A 21,240-nucleotide genomic window follows, 5' to 3' on the forward strand; every position below is an offset into this window, starting at 1 on the left:
ATGTCTTCAGAACATGGAGCTAACAAACGGCATCATAACCCAGTGGACAGTATATGTAGAAAGATCAAATCTATCCAAATGATGGACCAAGTCTCTAATCCTGCTTTGCAGATACCAAAGTTTCAGTCCCGGAACTTTGACAGTTCACAGTGCAATATCAAAAAAAATGTAGAAGAAATACTGAAGCAAAGAACTCTTAGAAGTCATGATAGTACTGGTCCACACTTAATCAGTCCCAGCAGTGACAGTGTTTTCTCTGCAGACTCGCAATTGCTGTCACCTTGTCTTGGGCATATATCTGACTCCTATTCTCCACATGTTACATCTTCAATCATTAATAGTGAAGAGAGATCCAGCAACTCATGGATGCCAGTATGCCCCATGGAGAACTATTCTCCATCTTACTTCAGATCCAGAGAGGCTAATACCCAGAACAAACCGTGTGCTTTATCAAATATCAAATCTAAAGATGTACCTTGTGAACAGAAGTATCTTACATCAAGTCCAAGTCCAAATTTACACTTCTTCACATCTGATAAAATGTCAGAAAGTACGGTGGCGCAATCTCCTGTGCCGAAGAGATTACCTTTGAGTGAAAGAGGTAACAATCTGGGCATGAAGTGGGTGGGTGTAGAAAAAAAACAACTCCAAATTGAAAATCCTAGACATCCAAGCATTCAGCCTGCATAGATGACATTTATTTACTATATAAGCTAGTAACAATACATTTTGGAATCACTAAAATCCAATAAGACTGCAAAAAGAACTGAGTTAAATCTTAATTTTTCCCTTTAAAAAATGTTAATGTAAATGTAAAAAGTGAGGAACTAGTAAGTCATGTCAAACTCTTTTTAATTTCCCAATTCTGTTTTGTCAATGAGAGATTTGACTTTTTATTTAGTCTGCCTTTAATATAAAAAGATATATGAGTTTTGGTGTGGATTCTTGTTTGGGGTTTTTTTAAGGATTGTTTTCTTAATAATCTGACCATGATGATTTCTGTACAATATATATGGAAGGGGAGGGAAGAAATAGCTGGACTCTTAAAATCTTCTGGTTCATATGTTTACTTCATGCAAAAGAATAGCCAGTTGCCAAAAATGCATGTGTAGAAGTAGATGCATAAACCAGTTCCCAACTCAGAGGCTCCAGCTATAAACAGTTCCTGGTGTGATTTGGCAGTAAAAGCTCTGTTTTTATTGGTGGGGTGGAGAGAGCTGGCTGGCTGGCTTTGGGTTTGAATCATCTTAAGAAAAAAAAAAGTGTCATTCAAGCTGTGGTAGGCTATGTGTACTCGTGCTATTATGAAAGTAATATTGTAGTTAGAAGCTGTGGTGCATGCAAGTTGTTATCAGCACATAAAGACGGACAATAACAAACATTCTTCATAGGATGGAAGCAGTCACTGGGGTACAAAGCTGACCACGTGTACGATGTGAGCTTGATCTGTGAAGAAGACCTACTGACCACTATCTTCTGTGCGTGTGACGTAGAGCATACAGGTTTGCCAGTGGCTTTTCATTGCTGTTTTGTTCTTCTTTAAACAAATTTTCAAGGCTGAGATCATGTTATGATTCCTGAGACATGACAATCTGTGATATGCTTAGATTGAGTAGTTCCCTTAGCTAGGTGGCTGTATGTGTGGCAGATGCAGAATAAATGTCTGTGCCTCTTTTACATGGTGCCTGTCCCTTCCCTCCCCTCAGCCTTGTGGATCTTTGCTGTATTTTAGCACAGAGAAAGTGGAGAAGCAACACGATTCTAGCAATGAACCTTATGGGAAATGACTGTTTGTTTCTTTTAGGCTTTTTCCTAATAGAAAAGAGAACTTTGGGGAAACTTCAGAGCAAGAGAGAATTCCTTTGAGTTCCACCTCAAACATGACTAAAAATGGTAGAGAAAGGAGTCATCTAGCAGTGTAAGATAATGTCAGTCACAGGGTTTGCCCAATTTGATGAGACCTGAAAGTAGTAACATAGCAAATGTGTCGAGTTTGTTCCTCTTAAAGTGAAGTCCACAAAATAGTAAACTGGGCTTTCACACTTATGAATTAGAAAAACCAAACAAAAGCTCTAAACTATTCCTTTCCCGGTGACACCAGGACTGCAGGGATCTCTTGCTTGTCCACAGCTCTCTAGTGCAATTGAATACATACCAGTACAGATCAGTAGCACGCCCTTTTACAGCTTTTTATAATGGCCTACTAGACTTCAGTCTGGCGTATGGACACCTGTATCTATTTTAGGAAAAGTAGCAGTTTCCAAGATCATTGATTATTTGAGACATACAACTAGTCGGGGATTGGAAGACAGTGGTCTTGAAGAGCTGTGCAACATGCTTGACCCAGACCAGAAAGATATCTCCATGGACCTGGAAACATACCATGCCATCATGAAGGAGTGGATTGAAGACTGTAAGAGAAAATGGTAATAGCTTTTTATCAATCTATATCGTAAAAGCTTCTGTGAAAACAGGAGAGCAGAAAGTTCTCCTGTGGCTTGCGCCTTTTGTACTCTGGAACATAGTATCAGGACACTGTGACCACAATGTGGATTTTGGCTGGAAGCTTTTAAATGTTACAAAGTTGGTAAGCAATCCAGTGTCATACTGTTGTGACTCTTGATGCTTTCTTGTTTCAGGGAAGATGATGCCACCGAGGAACCAACACCAAGCATGGAAGGCCTGGAATTGAAAACGCACAAAAACACCTCTGAAGGTGCAGACCATTTTATTCTGTTTTTATTTGGGAAAATTCCTCTTTCTTATTCTATAACTAAAAACTCTGCCTCTTTCAGGAAAAAAGACGCATATCCGAATGAATGTTACATCAGGAAGCTTGGAGGCCTTTGGGGGAGATGTGTCTAAAGGAGACATGTAAGTCCATTTAAGCAATTCTTTCTCAGACTTTAGTACTCCTAGCTTTGAATTACTTGAGAGTAATTCCTAGAACCACTGTTTCAGAAAACTATCTTGGCAGAGTTTCTAATGCTAACCTCAGTCTGCACTAGCTCTTGATACTATCACATTCTTCCTCACAGCTTCTGCTTGAGACTTAAACACTAATAATTTTTCCTACTGATAGCGTGGGCCTTCTGTGTCCGTGGGCCTTCTGTGTCCGTGGGCCTTCTGTGTCCGTGGGCCTTCTGTGTCCGTGGGCCTTCTGTGTCCGTGGGCCTTCTGTGTCCGTGGGCCTTCTGTGTCCGTGGGCCTTCTGTGTCCGTGGGCCTTCTGTGTCCGTGGGCCTTCTGTGTCCGTGGGCCTTCTGTGTCCGTGGGCCTTCTAAATTCCCAGTGGTCAGAATTTTGACATGTATTTCTCTTTCTTTTTAAATTGGTTCCTTCCCTCCCCCAAGTTCTTAGGTGTATGACAATAGCAGATGTTACCTCCTGAAAATCTGGTCCTTGGTTTTGTTCGGGTTGTTTTTATAGTCATGACTGTGACTTGAATTCTGTTAATAGCAAAGCACTTATCTTTGAAACTTCTGGTGTTTGTTAACTTTTGCCTTTTATGCATAGCCAAACATCTTAAGATCTGCTTTCTGATGCTTCCCTATCATTTCTCAGGATCTCAAAAGGGTGTTCCTTGTTCAAGTTTCAGTTGAAAGCATAAGTGGAGGATGGTTTAGGGAAAAGAAAGGATCCAGAGATTGTGGAGTTAATACAAAAGTATTAGTGGTGGCCTAAGAGGTGGTTAGCAAAGGCTTAAGATACCGGCATGCACACATCCAGATATGGCACTTGTCTGGTGGCATACTTTAATTGTAGGGAACATGAAAAAAAAAAAAAGCTTAAAACCAGAACAGTTCCTTGTGTCCATAGAACTGATCAGAAGATGATCTGGTATCTCTGTGCAGAGCAAATGACTGCACATTGAAGCATTACAAGCCCTCTGTGGGCCCTCCTCTCACCTCTCTAATCAGTGCAGCACAGCATCAGGATTTTTTAAAAGTCTAAATTAGCTCAAATCACCTTTCTCAATCTTTCCTGGTTTTGTTACTGGAACAGGGAGACTTCTGACTTGATAACCTGTGTTGTGGACCTGCAGTACAACAACCAGAAGCTTCGTGAAGAGAACAACAAGCTGAAGTTCACACTGGAAGCTGTGGATGAGACCAACAATAAGCTATTGGCAGATAATGAGCATCTACATCAACAAATAAAAAGGTGAGAAAACCTGATGGCACCAGATCCACAGTGTAATGACCATGGGCAGACCTGTCTTCTTCCAAGGGGTCCAGCCTTGCTTTATGATTTTTAGCCTCGCAGGTGCTTCATGACAGCAACTTTCTGGACTTAATGTAGTATCTGTAAGGTTTAACCCTCTTGCCTGATTGTTCTGCTCTGTACCTCCTGGTTCTCATAAAATCAGTCATTCATTTTATAGCCTGGGTCTTGCAGCATGAGGTGCTGTGGGTGCACACAGGCAAAATCTTAGGGTAAAGCAAAATCAAACAAACAAATTATAAGGAAAAAATTAGAAACCACTTAATACTACCAAGAGAACAGCCAAACACTGGAAGGCTTCCAATCCTAGACCACACACTTGCTGCCAAGCAGAGGGCAAATGAGCACATAAGAGCTATTTTACTAGTCCCTTGAGAAACTCAAGTGACTTGGCTCGTTAGCTGAGTATTGCTGCAGCTTGGGGACCTATCAATGCCATGAGTATGAGCCTATTTTTACAGTGAGTTCATAGTGCTCATCTGACCCAATTATTCGTTCAAACGTGATATAGTTATGTCAACTGCTAAACCATTCCCACTGTCTTCTGGGGAGATTAAGGCAGGAGTCCTGTAGCGTAGCTGGCATGGGGCATGTGCCCTCGTGTTGGATTATGTGCTCTGGAGTTCCCTGCAGCCTAGAGCTAGCTAGGAAAAGGGCCTTGCCCCATTGGTTAAATATACATTGTTTGGAGTATCAGATCAGGATAAGAAAATGCTGCAGACCTTATTCTTGAAAACTGAACTGCAATGGTTTCTGTAACTGCTAACAACAAAGTATTGTGAAGATGAGTTTGTGTGCTCAGATAACCTGATATATTTGACTGTAACAAGCTGGATTGTCCAGCTTGCCATCTTGGATAGCAAAGCATGCCGTCTTGGATACTATGTTTGCCTGGGGTTTCCTACCTTACTGTGAGAGTGGAAGGGGTTGATAAATAGAGGGGTTAAGTCCATGAGACTACTTACTGGACAAAAATGATGGGCTTAAGCTTGATTGTTGTTCTTCTGCTAAGTATCTGTGCCAAAGAATAAGTCCCTGGTGGCTTTTAAAAATACTGGGTTTGGTATTTCAAGCCAATCTAATGACCAACAGTTACTCACTAAAGTTTCTCTGGATTTACTCACCCCACTCTACTATCCCACCCCTCCCACAGCATCCAGCATTCTGTGCTGAAAGCCAAATCACTGGAAGAAGAACTAGAAGAAGCAAAAAACAACCTCAACCTGTCAGAAGAGAGGAGACAGCAGATTCTCTGCCAGAATAAACAGCTAGTAGGTGCTCTTATTTCTTAGCTTACGTTGTACAGCATCTCATACCTTGCTGTGACAGTGGCATGGCCACTCAGACTGAAAAAATCAGTAGCGTGACCTCTGTACCAGTAAGTATTGAGGCTTTTTGAGGATGTTTGAAATGTGATTTATTAGTGTTACAAAAACACTGTGAAGTTTTTTTGCATGGAAGTTTCTTTAAACTATTATCAGTTACAATGAAGAAAACAATTTGAAGGGCCAGTTTCACATATAACTATGCTTAAAGACAACAGCTCTCATGCTACCATCACTGAGCCCTGTCTGTTTTGAAGTTGGTGATGTTCTGCCAGAAATTCACATGACTTTTCTAGAACGAGCAGGGAGCAGGAGACTCAGTTCAGATGTCCACACAAGAGAGTCATTCTCCTATGCACCCCTAAGTTATTGTCAATGTCCGTATGGGCTGGTAATATGGCAAGGGCCTATCAAAAACCTGTCCATTCTAGACTGACAGCTGGAAGCCAGGCAGCACTCCTTGGCATACCTCAAAGGGCACAAGCTCCCTACATGAGAGCATCTGAATTGCACCTGAGGTGTCTGAGTAGCAAAGCCTGTGTGACTGTAAGAGGTGTAAAGCAGCCTGATAACATGGCTGATGTGGCTGTAGCTTTAGCAGGTGTTGCCAGACACCAGAGCATAGGCTTTCCGGAGAACATATGTTTGCATTGATGCCATGCGTGTTGTTCACACTACGGTGGCATCTCTGCATCTTGCTGTGTGGGAGTAGCTGTAAATTGGTGTTCTGTAGCTCTGTGTGCTGCTGATGGTGGGTATTTAGAAATCAAAAAGTCTTCCATGCCAAGCAAGTACACAAGATTTTTTTTTTGTTGGTGCTATTCTGCTGTGGTGCGTGTATATTTTTGTTTTGCTTTAATTTGAAAGTACATGCATAATTCACCTTGTGAGAAGGAGATAGGGTGGGAGGGATAAATATTATTAGAAGTTTTGTAGTTGGACTTGTAAGTCCCTTAGTTACTGTTCCTTGTGCAGTGGAGGCACCAAGTGGGATACTACCTTTCTTCATGTCTGATATGAAAATAGTATAGCGTGGCACATAGGCTTTCCAGATTTGTCTTTAAGCATGAGCGCAACTAGACTTGATCACTCTTGCCTTGAATACCTCCTTCCTATCATCTAGTGGTCTGAGCTTTACTCTGATTTGGAATGTCTGTGTCAAACCCATCAGTGAGGGTTTATGAGTTAGACTAGCCTCAGCACTCCCCTTTTTGCTGTGCTCTCTGAAGCCAAGAAATGTAATGCCACAGCTTCATATTGGGCTCTGGATGTGTTTGTGGTCTATTGCTTCTTGGCTTAGTTGACATACTAAAACCAACTTTTTTTTCTCCTTTTTTTTTTTAATATATCTCATCAGGAAAAAGAAAATCAGTCTCTCATCTTCAAAATTACTTCTCTCCAGGAAGAGGTAAATAAATCATGACTTTGCAAGTACAGGTTCTTGTCTAGCTAAAAGCTCACTATTAAGAAATGAAATGTTTGCCAGACTTTGAAGCCTGACATGCTAATTAGGTTATCAAAACATCTTGCATTTTAGAAGGATGACTTGTCATAAAACTTCATATCCTGAAGTTGCACTATGCTTTAGACTTTTTCCATTTGCTGGGGAAGTAAGGTTGGGGAAGTACATGGCACAAGGACAAATAGCTTCCCCCCCCCCCCCGCCTTTTTTCAAAGCTTTATAGACAAATTTCAAATATCTCTAGTTAACACAGATATAAATATACTAACTCTATATTGAAACAATCTCCATCTAACACTTTTTCATTCATATTCACTTCTGTTTCCCTCCCCCAAAGGAGGAGTCCCATATAGAGCTGTAACTCCATAAAAAATGCAGTGGCTGGGGGCTCCACTCACAGCTGGATCCATTGACACTGGCCAAGGATCTACAGGAGGCTTGTAGGGAATATACAGCTAATGGAGCTATATCTCTAGGCACTTTTTTTTTTGCTCAGTGTAGAACTATTTTTTTTTTACTTTTTTAATCTATTTCATTAAAGTAAATATTTTATAAACCAAATTTTATCAGGTGATAAAATGTTTTAATACAGGCTGTAAGCAAGTATTTTAGATTATTTAGGATGAAATAGAGAAACCAGTTAAATCATACGTAGTAATGAAAAGAAAGCCCCTCATGGATTCAGGAATCTATTATCTATTATAACAACATGGTAGTCATTGCTCTTTGCATGTTTACCACACTCAAGATTAGTCTTTCTGAAAAGCTTGTAAATCCAAATAGCTATTAAACTGCATCTTTCCAAAAATAATTCTCATGCTGCAGGCCTGAAAGCTTTTCTTTAGCTTTCTAGGTCTGGTAGTGCTTATAAATTATGTTTTGAGGGTTTTTTCTTTTTCTTTTAACAGTGCTCTCGAGAAATGGGGGGGAGGGGGGAAGGAGCAGAAGCAGTTTCAGTGGGGCAAACATATACAATCTATGTGCATAAATGTGGGTAGCGATTTAGAGTAGGCAGTAGTTTGGGGGTGGAGATGTCATTTTGCCTAGTTTCTTCACGGAGAAGCTGTCAATCCGTTCAGTTGTGCCTAAACACTCTGTATCTTGTTCAGAATATTAGGAGTAGCATGGATACCGATGGACTTCAAAAGAAGATTTTGGAGCTGTCTAAAAATGCAGCAGAGCTTCAAGTAAGCATTTCAAATCTAGGAGGAACAAACAGACAGCCTGTAGTTTACTTGGGTCTAATGAGAGGAATTTCTGCCTCTGGAAAGTAGACAATCCTGAATCTGTCTGTATTAAAGAACTGCAGTGCACCCATAACTTGGACAACGCAACAGCTTTGACTAAGAAAGTTGCTGTCTGGATGCTAAAAACTGGGCTAATATAAACAATCCACAGTTTCATTCTTTCCTCCAAGTTAAACTTTTAGGGTTCTTCTTCCACACTATTTGAGAAAATACATTAGAAAGTCAAGCTTTGGCTGATGTTGCTGAAACTATTAGCCTGGGCAGACAAGAGGAAAAAAAGGTAACTGTGAAGACTGAGAATGCTTTCTCTTTTAATTGGATGCAAGATTTGAACTTTGAAACACACCACACAAGGTATTCAAAGAAGAATTTGAGTCTTCTAAGCAAGGACTCTTGATACCCTTTTTCCCTTCCAAGTAAGAGAGAGGAACAGACTTGTATGCATACTGATGACAGGAATTATTTTTGAATTATCTTTTCATTCTTTAGATCCAAGTACATATCTATGAGAGCACTGTAGTGAACAAAGAGGCAAGCTTGATCCAGGTTAGTTGCTTTTACTTCATTACTGTCTTGACTCAAAATACTGACTGTGGGATGACTTGTAAAAATGCAAGGCACCAGTCTTCACTGTGGCACTTTTATTTGTACTGTTCTCATACTACAGAACCTGATCCTATAAATGCTTCAAAGTAGGCGAGATCTGCTTTAAGACCTGGTTATGAGTCAGCATAATTAAAGGTTTCAGGATTTTGCTTTTATTTAAAAAAAGAAAAAAAAAAAAGACATCCTATTAAAACAATAATTAAAACAAACTTGCAAACTTCAGAAAAAAAGTACAGAAACTTCTAAAGGCTACTTCCTTCAACAGATGGTAAAAGAATGTACCTGCACAAGATCCTTTCCTTCATTTCTTTTACAGAAATTGCTTAATTTTTGTGTCAAACTAGAAATGGTGATTCAGAGTCCAATGGAAAAGCAAATTTGTCCTCTCTCATTACTGAAGTGTAATTATCTAGGCTTTGCTGAAGAGTGAACATTTTTGATGTTGTTTTTAAACTTATGTCTGTTTTCTAATACAGAAACAAGACTACATAAGGGTGTTGGCATTCTCTGGATTCATGAATTATGCAAATACCCTTCTAGGCTAATGGAGTGTTTAGCAGAACATGTTCTAAATCAGCTGATGAAATATTTGACTATTAGGCTGTCTGCAAAAGTGAGTGCAGCTGCATTCAAATAGTGACAAGAGAACCTAACTTCAATGTGATTCAGCTGATAATTTTGTAGCTGAGGTGTGGTTTTTTTTTTAAATTGTTTTAGTGTTTTGTAGAAGCAGATCAAGGGCACAAATTAAATTTTTTTTTTTAAATAGCTTTTACCTTCTCCTCCTTGAATGATTCAAAGCTTTTGTGGAATCTGTAGTATCCTTTTATTTTAAAAAGTCTTTTCTAGTCTACCGACTAAATGGGAATTTTGAAAGCAGATTGCTAGATTGCATATCCTTGTAGATAAAGGTGACTGGTTTGTATAATCTTGACGATACTGGTATGGAAAACTGACTTTGCTTGTTGGCATTAGGTTCTGTGGGATAAGGGTTTACCTGTAAGTGAAGAGAACCCTCTCATAGCTCTTTAATCCTATCCAATCCAGCTTTGGATAATGGTCACTGAAAATTATTATGGCAGCCTTTCTTTTCAAGGCCTGCAGAAGGTATGTGAAGATAGAAAACACTTAATTTTTCCTTTAAAAAAAAAAAAAAGAAAAACCAAAAACAAAACCCCCCAAAAACCCAACAACTTCAGAACCATACATCCGTTGTCTCTGCCAAGGCTGGAAACCTGGTTCTATACCTCGCTTTTCTGCTTAGCTGTCTTACCTGCTTAGCTTCCTGTGTATTTTCTCTCTTTCAAAACCTCAACAATTTTTAAAGAGGAAGAGTAGGAAGAAGTCATAAGAGGCGAGAGGACCAAAGCTCCTACCTGAAGTTCCTGTTTTTTCTGACAAATGCTCTGCTTGTCTGTGCAGTGTCTGCTATTGTAATGGCATAACATGACTAAAGCCCATTGCTAGTTTGCAATGCTAAGAAAGTTACTACTTCTAACTCCTCAGTCTTACCATGAGGGTTGATATGTTCTGTCAGCACTTCCATTAGGTGGTGTTTAATCTGCAGAGCGATACACTCTATGCCTTTAATCATGAAAACTAATGAGAGTAAATTCAGAACACTGCAACCTGTTTTAAAGGTCAGTTGGGATTAAAACTCGTGCTAGGCACAATATAGTCCAGGTTTCCAGCTAAAACTAGACTGCTTCTGTCTAATTTAATATGCTACTGCTGGTACAGAAACCAGGTAAGTAATAACTTGAAACACAGCCCTTGGAAAGGGTTTTTCTCTCTCCTTAATTTCAGGAGTTACGTAGAAAAGGTCTTCTGAGTGCTTTCTGTTAGCCAATATGCAAGGTAATTGCCTGTATTCTTTTAAATTTGTTTACTGCTGTGATGTAGGATTGAGTATAGTGTTATGTTGGTTACGAAGCATCATAGCTGTAAGTATTACAAATGCACTTCAAGGTGCTAATTGTCAGGTTGTATGCTTTAAATGTTCTTTTCTCCACAATCTCTGCAGAAGGAGAAGGACATCAAAGAACTGAAGTTAACCATTGTGGAGTGTTCCTCAATAATAGAGGTATGAGATCGAGTTTAGTTTTTGACTATGTGAGGGGAAAGCATGCATATTCTGTACTTATTCTGCATGACAAACTGTCTAATCAGGTCTGATGTATGTTTTAGACTTTGCGGGCAGAAAAAAATAAGCTACTGGAGAACATGCAACACATGCAGCAGGAGCTGATCTCGTGAGTATTTTGAACAAGTCCCAGGAAATGTGGTTCATCAAAAGTCAAAAAGGGCCGATAACTTTTTTTTTTCCTGCTTCTTTTAGAAATGGGTTGAGTTTGTGTAAATTTAACGGTAATATTCCTGAAGGGATGAATTCACTGCACTGTGAACTGGAACTTGCTCAGTCTTCTGAGGTATGAATCAAGTCTTTATTAAACCTTAGCCCAGTTGTCTTGCATCAATAAAGGAAGAACAAAGCTCATTCCCTGTAGATCATTAAGATAACCCTGGAATTCTAAGCCATTAATCCTAGCACGCAAGCATAGAATGTGAAGGTTACAACATTGTCCTAAGTACATTGGAGAAAGTCCAAAGAAAAGCAAACAAAACAATCAGAGATCTAAAAAAAGAGACCTGCAAAGTAACTCTGGAAGAGCTAGGGTCATGCATTTAGCTGGCAGAAGACCAGACTGATAGGAGAGGATACAAATTTTCAACTATATAAAGGCTATTATGCTGAAGAAAGTAACTGTACTTGTACTGCCTACACTAGACACGAACAAAGATTTTCTGTCGCAGGAGGGGAGACTTCTTCCTTGAAGTCTAATATAGTGAAAAAGAAAATTAAGCATTAGAGTAAGCATCTTGACAAAGTTGTAGAGACTTTATCTAATTTATTCTTTAGAAACGCTGATAAGCATCTGTGTGTAGGTACCATTCCCTTGTCTCTCAGCAGGTACAAAGGAGACTGATCTATAGAAGTCCTGTCCAGCTCATTTTTAGCTTTTTTTTTTTTCTTTCTTTCTTTCTTTTCCCTGAGGTCTTTGGATAGTGACTCAGAGGAGGACAGGAGAGGCATCCTTCTGATGAGTCTGGCCCAGGCTGACAAATTCTTAGTACTGCAGTTGAGCCTGTTGGTTTGGAGTTGTAGTGTCCTCTGTGTCCCCTGCAGAACACCCGACAGGTGGTCTGGTGACTTTTGGGAGCTATACTTCTGATCAGACATACTTCACGTAGCACTGGAAGTTTGGTTTCTAATTTACTGTTCTCATAGCTTTCCAGCACTCCAGTGGAGAACTACTAGAAAAAAACAATTTACGTGTACATTCTCATTTTGGTTCAGATTTTTATCTGAACTGTTCTGTGCCCATTTCCCTAAAGGCGTTCCATGGAGTCCTATCCTTCCTTACAGTGCTGTTCTTCCTTTCAGATGCAAGCTGTGCAGCAGAGATGATAACACGTGCTATTGCAGTGATTTTTTTTTTTTTTCCTTGTAAGACTTCACCATGCTGCTACTTGTTTTTGTATGTGGTGTCTTCGCACAACATTTGCAAAGAGTTAGCGTTTTTAAACAGAAAAAAAATCTACTAATGGCCTAAAACTACAGGCCCAGAAATGAGAGGTATACTTGGCTGGGCAGCTATGTTTTAAAAGTAATGTATTGTCCCCTATTGCAGCTCCCCACAACAGCAGTGAGTCGCTGCATTTAGCTCTCACATGCTATAAGGAGACACAATTCCACCAAATCGCCTGTAAAGCAAGTGAGGGCTCTGCTTATTCATCACTTGGTAAAGCTTATTCTGAATAAAGATAACTAATTATTGACTTCCTCTTGCCTATTCCTGACATGAAAATTTACATTGGATCACTCAGCAGCTTGGCTGGCTTGCTTTTTTAAATCCCCATGACATGATGGTTTTGAAAAGCTTTTACAAGCTTCAAGTTTCAGTAGCTCTGACCTTCTGGTAAATACAATGCAGGGATACTTCAGAAAAGTCTAAATGTCACTGATGCTGTTTTGTAATAAGGAGATGTCAAAATAAGCTAGCTGGCTCTTCCATCTCTTCAAAGATTACCAAGACTGAATGGACATCCCTGGATGAAACACTGGACCGTGAAGTGCTGTTTTTACTTCAGGGACCTGAATATGTGGGAGAAAAATTTAAGACTATCATGCAAAACCTGGTCAGTGGCAGAGCTTATGTGAATAAGGATGTGGTCTTCTATCAGCCTTTTAATTAGGATTTCTCCAAGCATTGATAATCAAATCGTGTTTACTCCCTTTGAAAAAATAAGAATAGTTTCTTTGGGGGTGGAGTGGGGTCATACAACAATATCACTTGGCACCTACTCTAACTTATAGCCTGGGTGATTCTGGGCAACATTATGTCAGACTAGTACTAGAAATGTCCAGGTTTGGGGTTTTTTGTTGCTTTGGGTTTTTTTTGTTGTTGTTTGGTTATTTTGGTGGGGGGGTTGTTTTTCAGCAAGAGGAAGCCTCTGAAGCAGAGGAGCTGGTCACAGCTTCTTTACAATGGATAAAAGATCCTGATGTGAACATGCAACAGGCTTGGGAAAGAAAACTTGTGGTAAGTAATTGTTTCTCTGAACCTATTTTATTAAATAGTGGGGCCGTGCAAACACTTCAGGTGAGTATCTTAACTGCTGCATGCTACGTATATTAATTATTGAGATCATAGCAGTCCATCTGGAGGTCAGAGATAGCTGTATGGAGAGAAATATCTTTTGTAACTTTTTTTTTTTTTTTGAGGAGGAAGGGGATGATTTCTTTTCACTGAACTGCTGTGCTTTTCTTGACTTTTCTGCAAGAGATCACTGTGTTAAAACTATGCTTGAAGGAAAGGCTAGATGAAGCAAGTTGACTTGAAAAGGAAAATGAGGTCATGATGGCAACACTATATTGTGTGAGCTATGAAACTGTTATGCCCACTGTGTATTTCTGTGTGCCTTGAGCACTCATTTTCCCCTGTGCTCTGAATCTGACTCCAGTAGTGGATGGTTTTATCCTCAAGAGGAAGAGGGAGAGGGCTTTATAACAAGATTTCCAAATCAAAACCTTCATAGGGTTTGCTTTGTTTTGAAAGGCAGAGAGTTCTGCTTTTGCTGGACACATTCCACAGGAAAAGTTTCTACAAAAACGTATTTTACAGCTAAATCTGGCATGATGTGTGTTTACTATTCCTCATACCTCTTGTGAGGCTTGAAAGTAAAGATTTTGCTCAAGGTAACTGGCAAAAATAACTTCCCTGTGTGGTAGCAGTAGTCTGTGGACACAGCTCCATTCTCTTCATTTTATTCCCTCCTCTGCTCCTATGTAACAGCAGTTTCTGAAATGTTCATGTTACTGGATGTAGCTCTTTCTCTAACCTGCTCCTTCTTCCTAATCTGTTGTTAGGAACGCTGCTACAGAAAACTCCACTGAAGTGTATACTAATGCTGTCTTTTGGCTTCTTAATAGATGCAAAAACCTCAATTCATCCCACTTGGGTAATAGCAGGTGGCACCACAGTACATGCTGCTTTAAGCTGTTAGCTTTTAAGCAGGGTGCTACCCTTCTTTTCTTCTAGTGCTGCAAAATATTGTATCTGGCTTTATCTTTCCTGGGCAGGTGGGAGCAATGATTGCAGCCATCCAGTCCTGCAGACAGTTTTTTTATTTTTTTCTCTTTTATGTAAATCCTGAAAGCTTCCCCTTGGAGAAGGTGTAAGCGATTCAGTCTCTTCACCCTGGTGTGACTTTGGGTAGGCTCTAGGAAACTGCTGGCTTGTGCGTTGCTGAACTTTTTGATGTTGACTAAAAAATTCCTTCTTCACAGCTGTCACAGCTGAAAAATACTTGTTCAACTTACCATTGGGATGGTATTCCTGTTAAGCATGCAAAGCTAAAAACTTTCAGTGTGGGTGTTGTAGTTGATCATGGCAAATTAATCCTATTCTGGCTCCTAGAGAGCGATGCATTTGGAAACTAAGCTAACAGAGGATCAAAGAAGAACAAGATTCTTTAAAAAAAAAAAAAAAAAAAAAAGTCCTGATCCATCTGGGACCCGTAGGGACGGGAAGTAACTTAATGTCAAACATATAGTCTTCACCTAGCTAGAACAAGCCAGATGTGTGGGAAATATGGTATATAGAGCTGAACAACAGTAGATCCAAAAAAAGAAGCATTCAAAGTAGTTTCTTCCAGCCTTAGTGAAAGCTCTTGCAGAAAAATGAATTAATTCTTGGACCATGCGCTTTACTTGAAGTCTAAATACTTCACCACTTCCTGTGCAATATATTATGGACACATTTTGCTGGGTTTTAGTATTTCTGAAGTACATAATACATAAAGTAAATTTTAAGTATGCATGTGGTTTTGTGTGTATAGACATATATTTAAGAATATATTGATGGTGACAGTAAAAACTTTTTTTGCCCTTCTCCTGTTGGAAGATAAGACTGTGGCACTTGTGCCCTGATAAGCTTATGCCACTTATGGGTCAAAACCATGTTATTTCTAAGAGCAAGTGCTGCCTGCTTTGGCTGAGAAACTGGTCTTCAGGATGTGGGCATTTGCATGTTGTCACATCCCATGTCATCCTAGTAAACCTATCTAGCAATGCTGCTCAGGGTCTGTCTTTTTTTTTTTTTTAGCATGATACTTGATGTCCTGTGCTTTTTTTGTTTGTCATGAACAACATTGCTCTAACTTGCAAGTAGGTAACGTGGCCCATATTTGTAGAATTGATGTTTTCCCCTTTGAACTAATGTAAAAACACAGAAATATGAACCTCATTCTTACCTGACCTCTGTTTGACTTTCATTAAGCGTTCTTTAAAAGCTAAGGACTCTTCTGTATGTTCAGTTGAACAAGGTCAGAGAAAGAGAACTAGATTCTTCTTTCTCAGTACTTTATACTGCAAATCACTGTTCAGAGAAATAGAGAGGATGCAATGTTACTTAATGCTTCATTTTTATGATCGTCCCCTTTTTCTTCCTATAAATCAGAGGTAAAACTGAAAATCTTTGTCACAGGGCTTATCCCCTGGACAGATCTCATCTGCTAGGCATCTATGACAAACTGAAATACAGATTTATTGGTAGGTTTTTTTATTTTATATTGCTGTGGTACAAACTCATATTGATGATTGACACAAATTGATGCCAATGGATTTAGTTGTACTTTGAGGAAAGGGTCAGAGAAGCCTAAATTATCAACTAAAACTTCCCCTTATGAAATATTTTTTCGTGTTGTTGCTGTATCTGGGCATATTGTACTGGAGGTTTTTCTGGGGTAAATTTTAGACTCCCTCATGCACCATGTAATATTCTGCTACACTTACCATAAATACTTGCTAACCGTATATTTGTTTTGCAAGGGATAAAGAGGAAGAGACTATCTAGATCTGCACAGAAAGAAAGCCGAAGAGTGGCTTTTGACTTAGAAGTAGTCTTTTGGAAAAAGTGGGAGCCATTTATCAAATTGAATTACCATATAGAAGGCTTATGTTTTAACTGTTATGCATTGCTCCATCTTAAACTCTTAATGTACTAACACTCAGCAGGAGTCTAGCCTGTCTGCCCCTGCATCCCATCAGATTCAGGAGTAAGAAGGCACAGATTTGAAGTTAACAGGTAGTTAACCTATTGGACTGTGCAAAACACTATTTTGTACAAAGCAAATGCCAATTTCTCTTTTATAGTATCTTCCTTCTTAAACTGTATTTTATCTCATTTCTCTCTCTCTTCCCCTCCCTCCCTCGTCTTCCCCAACGAGATGCTGTGTGAGTAGATTACAAAACGTTGTCATCCACCTTATCGATTGCTGATAGTGTTGGATATAGGTGATGATACTAAATGGTGGAGCAGGGAAATAAATTCTCATCATGTAAATTTGGGCTTTTGTTTACTCTCTGGTTCTGCTCCTTATCTATCTGACTACATGGCAACTCAGTTTCAAAATTCCACAGGTTCTCAAGCAAGAACTGGGAGAAAAAAGACACCTTTGGATCCAGAAACTTCAACTCTTGCAAAAATACAAAGAATCCCTAGATAAGGATTTTATTCGAATGGCAGGCAACCTGAGGAGAACCAAGACAGAGCAACTTCACCTAAGGAAAGACCTCTCTGCCAGGTACCCCTTCAAAGTGTGTGTGCCTTTGTTGGGGTTTTGTGTTTTTTGGAGGTTTTTTGTTGGTTGCTTAGTTGTTTGGTGGAGTTTTTGGTTTTGGTTTGGATTGGGGTTTTTTTTGACTTATGGAACAAAGCTTATTGAATTCTGAAGACTTTTTGTTCACAGAGGAAATTATCTGATGTTTTGGAGAGTGGATCTGGTTTTAGCATAACGTTTACACTCTGTGGGAGTTAAGGTTTGTGTATGAAGTAACATACAGTCTTGGCGATGTCTTTGAAAACACCAGGGAACCACAGACTGAACAGTTAAAGCAAGAGCGCACTGCCTATCTAGCAGGTGCAACCATTAAATAAACTGCTGGTTTTGTGTAAAGCGGAAGACCTGTAAAAGATATGCCTGCAGGTATTATTGCTTTGAGAGATAATTGCTAGCCCCAGACAATATAATCTTTCAGTTTCTCAAAGGTATAGCTTCAAGGAGTTATCTCATTAAGTATGAAAAGCTAACTTTAAATTTCAGTTTATTGGTACATGGTTCCTGTTATGAGTTTTGATGTTACAAATATGGCAGCAAAAGACAGCAGGTGTAAACCTCTGCCTGCCCACCCTCCCTCTGCTCCTCAGACATTCAGGAAAGCAGCTAGTCAAGTTTTTTTGCCAGAACAACTAATTTGAATTTGATGTCTTTGTGAAACCTAGGCTTACTCATAGTGTCAACCTTCTGTTATCCTATGCTAAATGTAAATTTTTGCATGCATGCCTTTACCTGTGTTTGGGGTATAAGTAGCTTCCTAGGGCTTTGCATCCTTGAGAGCTAATGCAGAGCACTCATACTACACTTTTGCCTGACTTATCTTCCACTTAATATTGTTAATGTAGACCTCCCACATGCTCTCCCTTCACTCGGAGAAGAGCTGGTAAAAATACTGATGGTTTGGTTTCTTAAAACTGCCTCTCTATTAAAATCGTTTGGGGTGGTAGCAATAAGAAAGAGGAAAAAAATGTATGAAGGTGAGTTAGAAAAGGAATGGGCAAAGGGTTTCTGCAGTAGAAAAGAAGGGGTTCCTTGAAAGCCATTGTCCTTAGCACTAGTTCTGATGGCACCTGCTTGCTCTCAAGTGGAATATCCTCCGACATAGCTTCATCAGACTAATGTCCCAGTGTTTATCTGCAGTAATAGCTCCAGGGTATCTTTTCTAGAATGATTGACTCTATGTCTAACTACTATTTCTCACAAACTGCGAGTCAAAAGAATGCATTGACAAAACTGCAAAAGTTAGCCCCACTAAGCTCTTGCTCTTTGGGAGTTCTCTGGATATTCCAAAAGCTTCCACTGCAGTACCTAACTGGCTGGGGCAGGCACAGCCATTGCACCATTCAGCTGGGGAGAAAGCAGGGAAAACCTCTATTCCCTTCCTAATTCTAGAGCTGCTATAGAGAAGTCTTGTCTGCTTACTGGGTTGAATTGTGCTTAGCAAGAACTAAGTCCCTGGTGCTGGATCCTGGGGAGCTGCAATATGTAACAGCTGACTGTGGCTCTTGATGCCTGTCTCGACAACTAGCGTGTGTCATCTCTCGGGCATGCCTGCTCTAAAATGTCAGTAACGGATTGTGGTTTGTGCTCTCTCGCCCTGCAGGCAACGTGAGATAGAAACTGTCAAACAGTTACAAGAACAAACTGCTGGCCAGGCAGAAGCCCTTGGTTTAGAGCTGCAAAAAGCTACAAAGCAGCTTGAGGATGCCAGCAAACAGGTAAGGGACCTTCTATGCAGGAAACAGGTTACGTACAATGCACTGCTGCTTTTGGGAAAGGAAATTGCATGTTCAGAATGGAGTGCCTCATTGCAAAAGTGGAACCAGCAGAGGAAGTAAATTTTGAGGGGGTGGTGACAACAGTTTGCTGATGAAAGAGGCAGCATTGCATATTTGTGGTGGCTTAAAAAAAAAAAAAGAGAAAAAAAAACCCACCAAAAATAGCTTCCATACACAGTCCACCCCAATGTAAAAATGCAGAAGTTCAGAGAGAGCTTTATCACTTCCTGAGAAAGAACAGATGCAGTTTGGTTTCATTTACATGAACTGTAGAGGCTCCTTGTGTTAGCCAGGCTGCTTTATTTTTTTTTCATTCCCTTTTTTCTTAAATATTGTTTTGTGCTTAGGCAGAGGATCAAGCTGAAGCCTTTCACTTTGCTTGTGAGGAAGCCGCATCCTTGAAATGCAAGTTAGAGGAAGCCATTTCTGAGCAGCAAAAACTCAAGGATGTGAACGCAGCTTTAACAAGCACTTGCCAGTTACTTCAAGACAAGGTGGAAGACCAGAAAAGTGAGTAACTACTGGCAGTGTGCCAGCATTCACTCTTGCATGGGCAAATCCTTTGTGGTTTAGTTATGGCAAGGGGGAACAGGACTGATCTGCAGGTCATCCGGTAAAATGCTCTGTGGAGGATTTTTTTTTTCTTTCTATTTTTCCTTCTGCTTTAAGAGAACTGCAACTATGGCCTCTGGGCTAAGAATCAGGTGGGATCCCAATGAGTGTGGGTTGGGCTTGACCAAAGCTGCAGAACCTCCTAACAAAGTCTCTAGTCCTAGGAGCAAGGGTTAGTAACTGCATGGGTGGCACTGGCACTCCTTTACTGAAGGTGCTGTTCCCACACCTGAATAGCCCACCTTATTCTTAAGTCATCCCTCTTTCTTAAGCTTCCTGTACCAAATAGACCTGATTTTTGTGTTCTGCATTCTGCTTGCTGCTTGTATTTGCTTTGTGTTTTTTAATAACTGCATGGTACCAGGCTGTTTTCTTTAGTAGAAAACAGTCATGTCACTGCATCATACACATGGAACTTTTGATATGGAACAATGGAAACTTCATACTACCTCTTGCTCACTTACTAACATCAACACCTCAAAAACCTGGGCAATTAAAGGAATGCAGTGGTTTGATTCCAGCACATGTGGCTCTTTCTTTCCAAATTCTGGAGTGTGTATCACTTATAGGAAAAAATTTGACTGACTTAAGCCTACTGAAAGTTTGACCTCAGGCATATGTTTCCCTGGGCAATGTGATTGACGCTCAAAATATATGTGTGTTGTAAACAACTTTACAGTTTGCCTTGTAGGAAAAATTACATGGGACCCTATACCTTAGCTCTAAGGCACAGCTGTTATGCATTGATGCAGCAGAAAGAGCACCAGACTGTGCCTGCTGACTTCTGACCAGTATTTTGGCATTGTTCACGTGTGTGTGTACTCATGTTGCTTTCATGCTTACTTACTGCTTCCTTCGAACTCTGGAGTTTGTTTTTTCTGCAAGAGGCCTAACAATGGAAATAGTGTGTCATTTTCCATCTCTGAATGGGCAAAGCTCTTCTGCAAAGCGAGCTAGTGTAAATGAAAAGAGAGAACCCCTGATGTGTTGAAGAGACTGGTGCCACTGCAACTCACAAAAAGCAGAAAATAAATAAACTAACACACACACACCCCCACCCCCACCACCCCCCCAACAACAAAGAGACTCCCTAAAAAACCACCACCCTTTTGCCACCTCCCTGCCTACTATTAGCTCTGGTGTAAAAGCTACAATAGACATATCAGGGTAGCAGTCACCAGAGGCAGGCCTTGGCATTACCAAACTTGAACAAAGGATGTCTGTAAGTATAACATAAAGCCCATCACCTTTAAAACTTCTGTATGGGATGTCAAATTGAAAGGACAAATTATTCTCTTCCATCAAGTGATAATAGTCATCCAATTCCACAGGGAACTGTGGCACCTTAACACTGACGATGTGGGGAATCATTGCCCCTTCTCTCCCTCCCCACCCCCCTTATAGCAAGGGGTAATGTAATCACAGGGAAGAAAAAATGCCCAGTGTTTTCTGTAGGGTGGAACTCGCAAAACAAAATGCACTTTTAAAATTCTCTTTCCTGTGGAAAACTGTTGTAGGTATCACTAGACTAAAGCAAAATACAATGACAGGCAGTAGTCAGGTTTAAAGGCACCGTAACATCTGACTACTTGTTATCAAATGATAAGGAACCCTGTAAGACTTGTAAATGTCTCTTTATAGCAACTGCTAATGCACTGAGATGGCAACTGCTTCAAAGGCGACTCTGTGAATTTCTATGTCAGGTACGATGCTTGTTTGGTGGGAGAAGAAAAAGGTAGGCTTGCACAGGAGGTGCTCTGGTGGAAGGATACCTACAGCTCAGATGAACTGCAAGTAATTTGGCAG

The 21,240-nt window shown here is 40.1% G+C and overlaps 1 protein-coding gene across 1 annotated transcript in view; it reads left to right on the top strand.

Moving 5' to 3' along the window:
* IRAG2 (inositol 1,4,5-triphosphate receptor associated 2) overlaps nt 1-21,240 on the top strand; it is a gene marked incomplete at both ends in the record, with an annotated part of 39,047 nt that continues 17,807 nt past the window's right edge. Inside the window, 19 exons of the mRNA XM_082014257.1 lie at nt 1-601; nt 1,392-1,502; nt 2,246-2,426; nt 2,640-2,716; nt 2,796-2,874; nt 4,005-4,163; nt 5,377-5,494; nt 6,906-6,956; nt 8,120-8,197; nt 8,747-8,803; nt 10,887-10,946; nt 11,051-11,115; nt 11,202-11,292; nt 12,950-13,081; nt 13,366-13,467; nt 16,848-17,011; nt 18,648-18,762; nt 19,170-19,332; nt 21,076-21,137. Coding sequence (XP_081870383.1) covers nt 1-601; nt 1,392-1,502; nt 2,246-2,426; nt 2,640-2,716; nt 2,796-2,874; nt 4,005-4,163; nt 5,377-5,494; nt 6,906-6,956; nt 8,120-8,197; nt 8,747-8,803; nt 10,887-10,946; nt 11,051-11,115; nt 11,202-11,292; nt 12,950-13,081; nt 13,366-13,467; nt 16,848-17,011; nt 18,648-18,762; nt 19,170-19,332; nt 21,076-21,137 — 2,466 coding nt within the window. The remainder of the gene's footprint in view (nt 602-1,391; nt 1,503-2,245; nt 2,427-2,639; nt 2,717-2,795; nt 2,875-4,004; nt 4,164-5,376; nt 5,495-6,905; nt 6,957-8,119; nt 8,198-8,746; nt 8,804-10,886; nt 10,947-11,050; nt 11,116-11,201; nt 11,293-12,949; nt 13,082-13,365; nt 13,468-16,847; nt 17,012-18,647; nt 18,763-19,169; nt 19,333-21,075; nt 21,138-21,240) is intronic.

Source organism: Phaethon aethereus (assembly GCF_964289735.1).
Source record: "Phaethon aethereus genome assembly, chromosome: 1".
Classification (NCBI taxonomy): Eukaryota; Metazoa; Chordata; class Aves; order Phaethontiformes; family Phaethontidae; genus Phaethon; species Phaethon aethereus.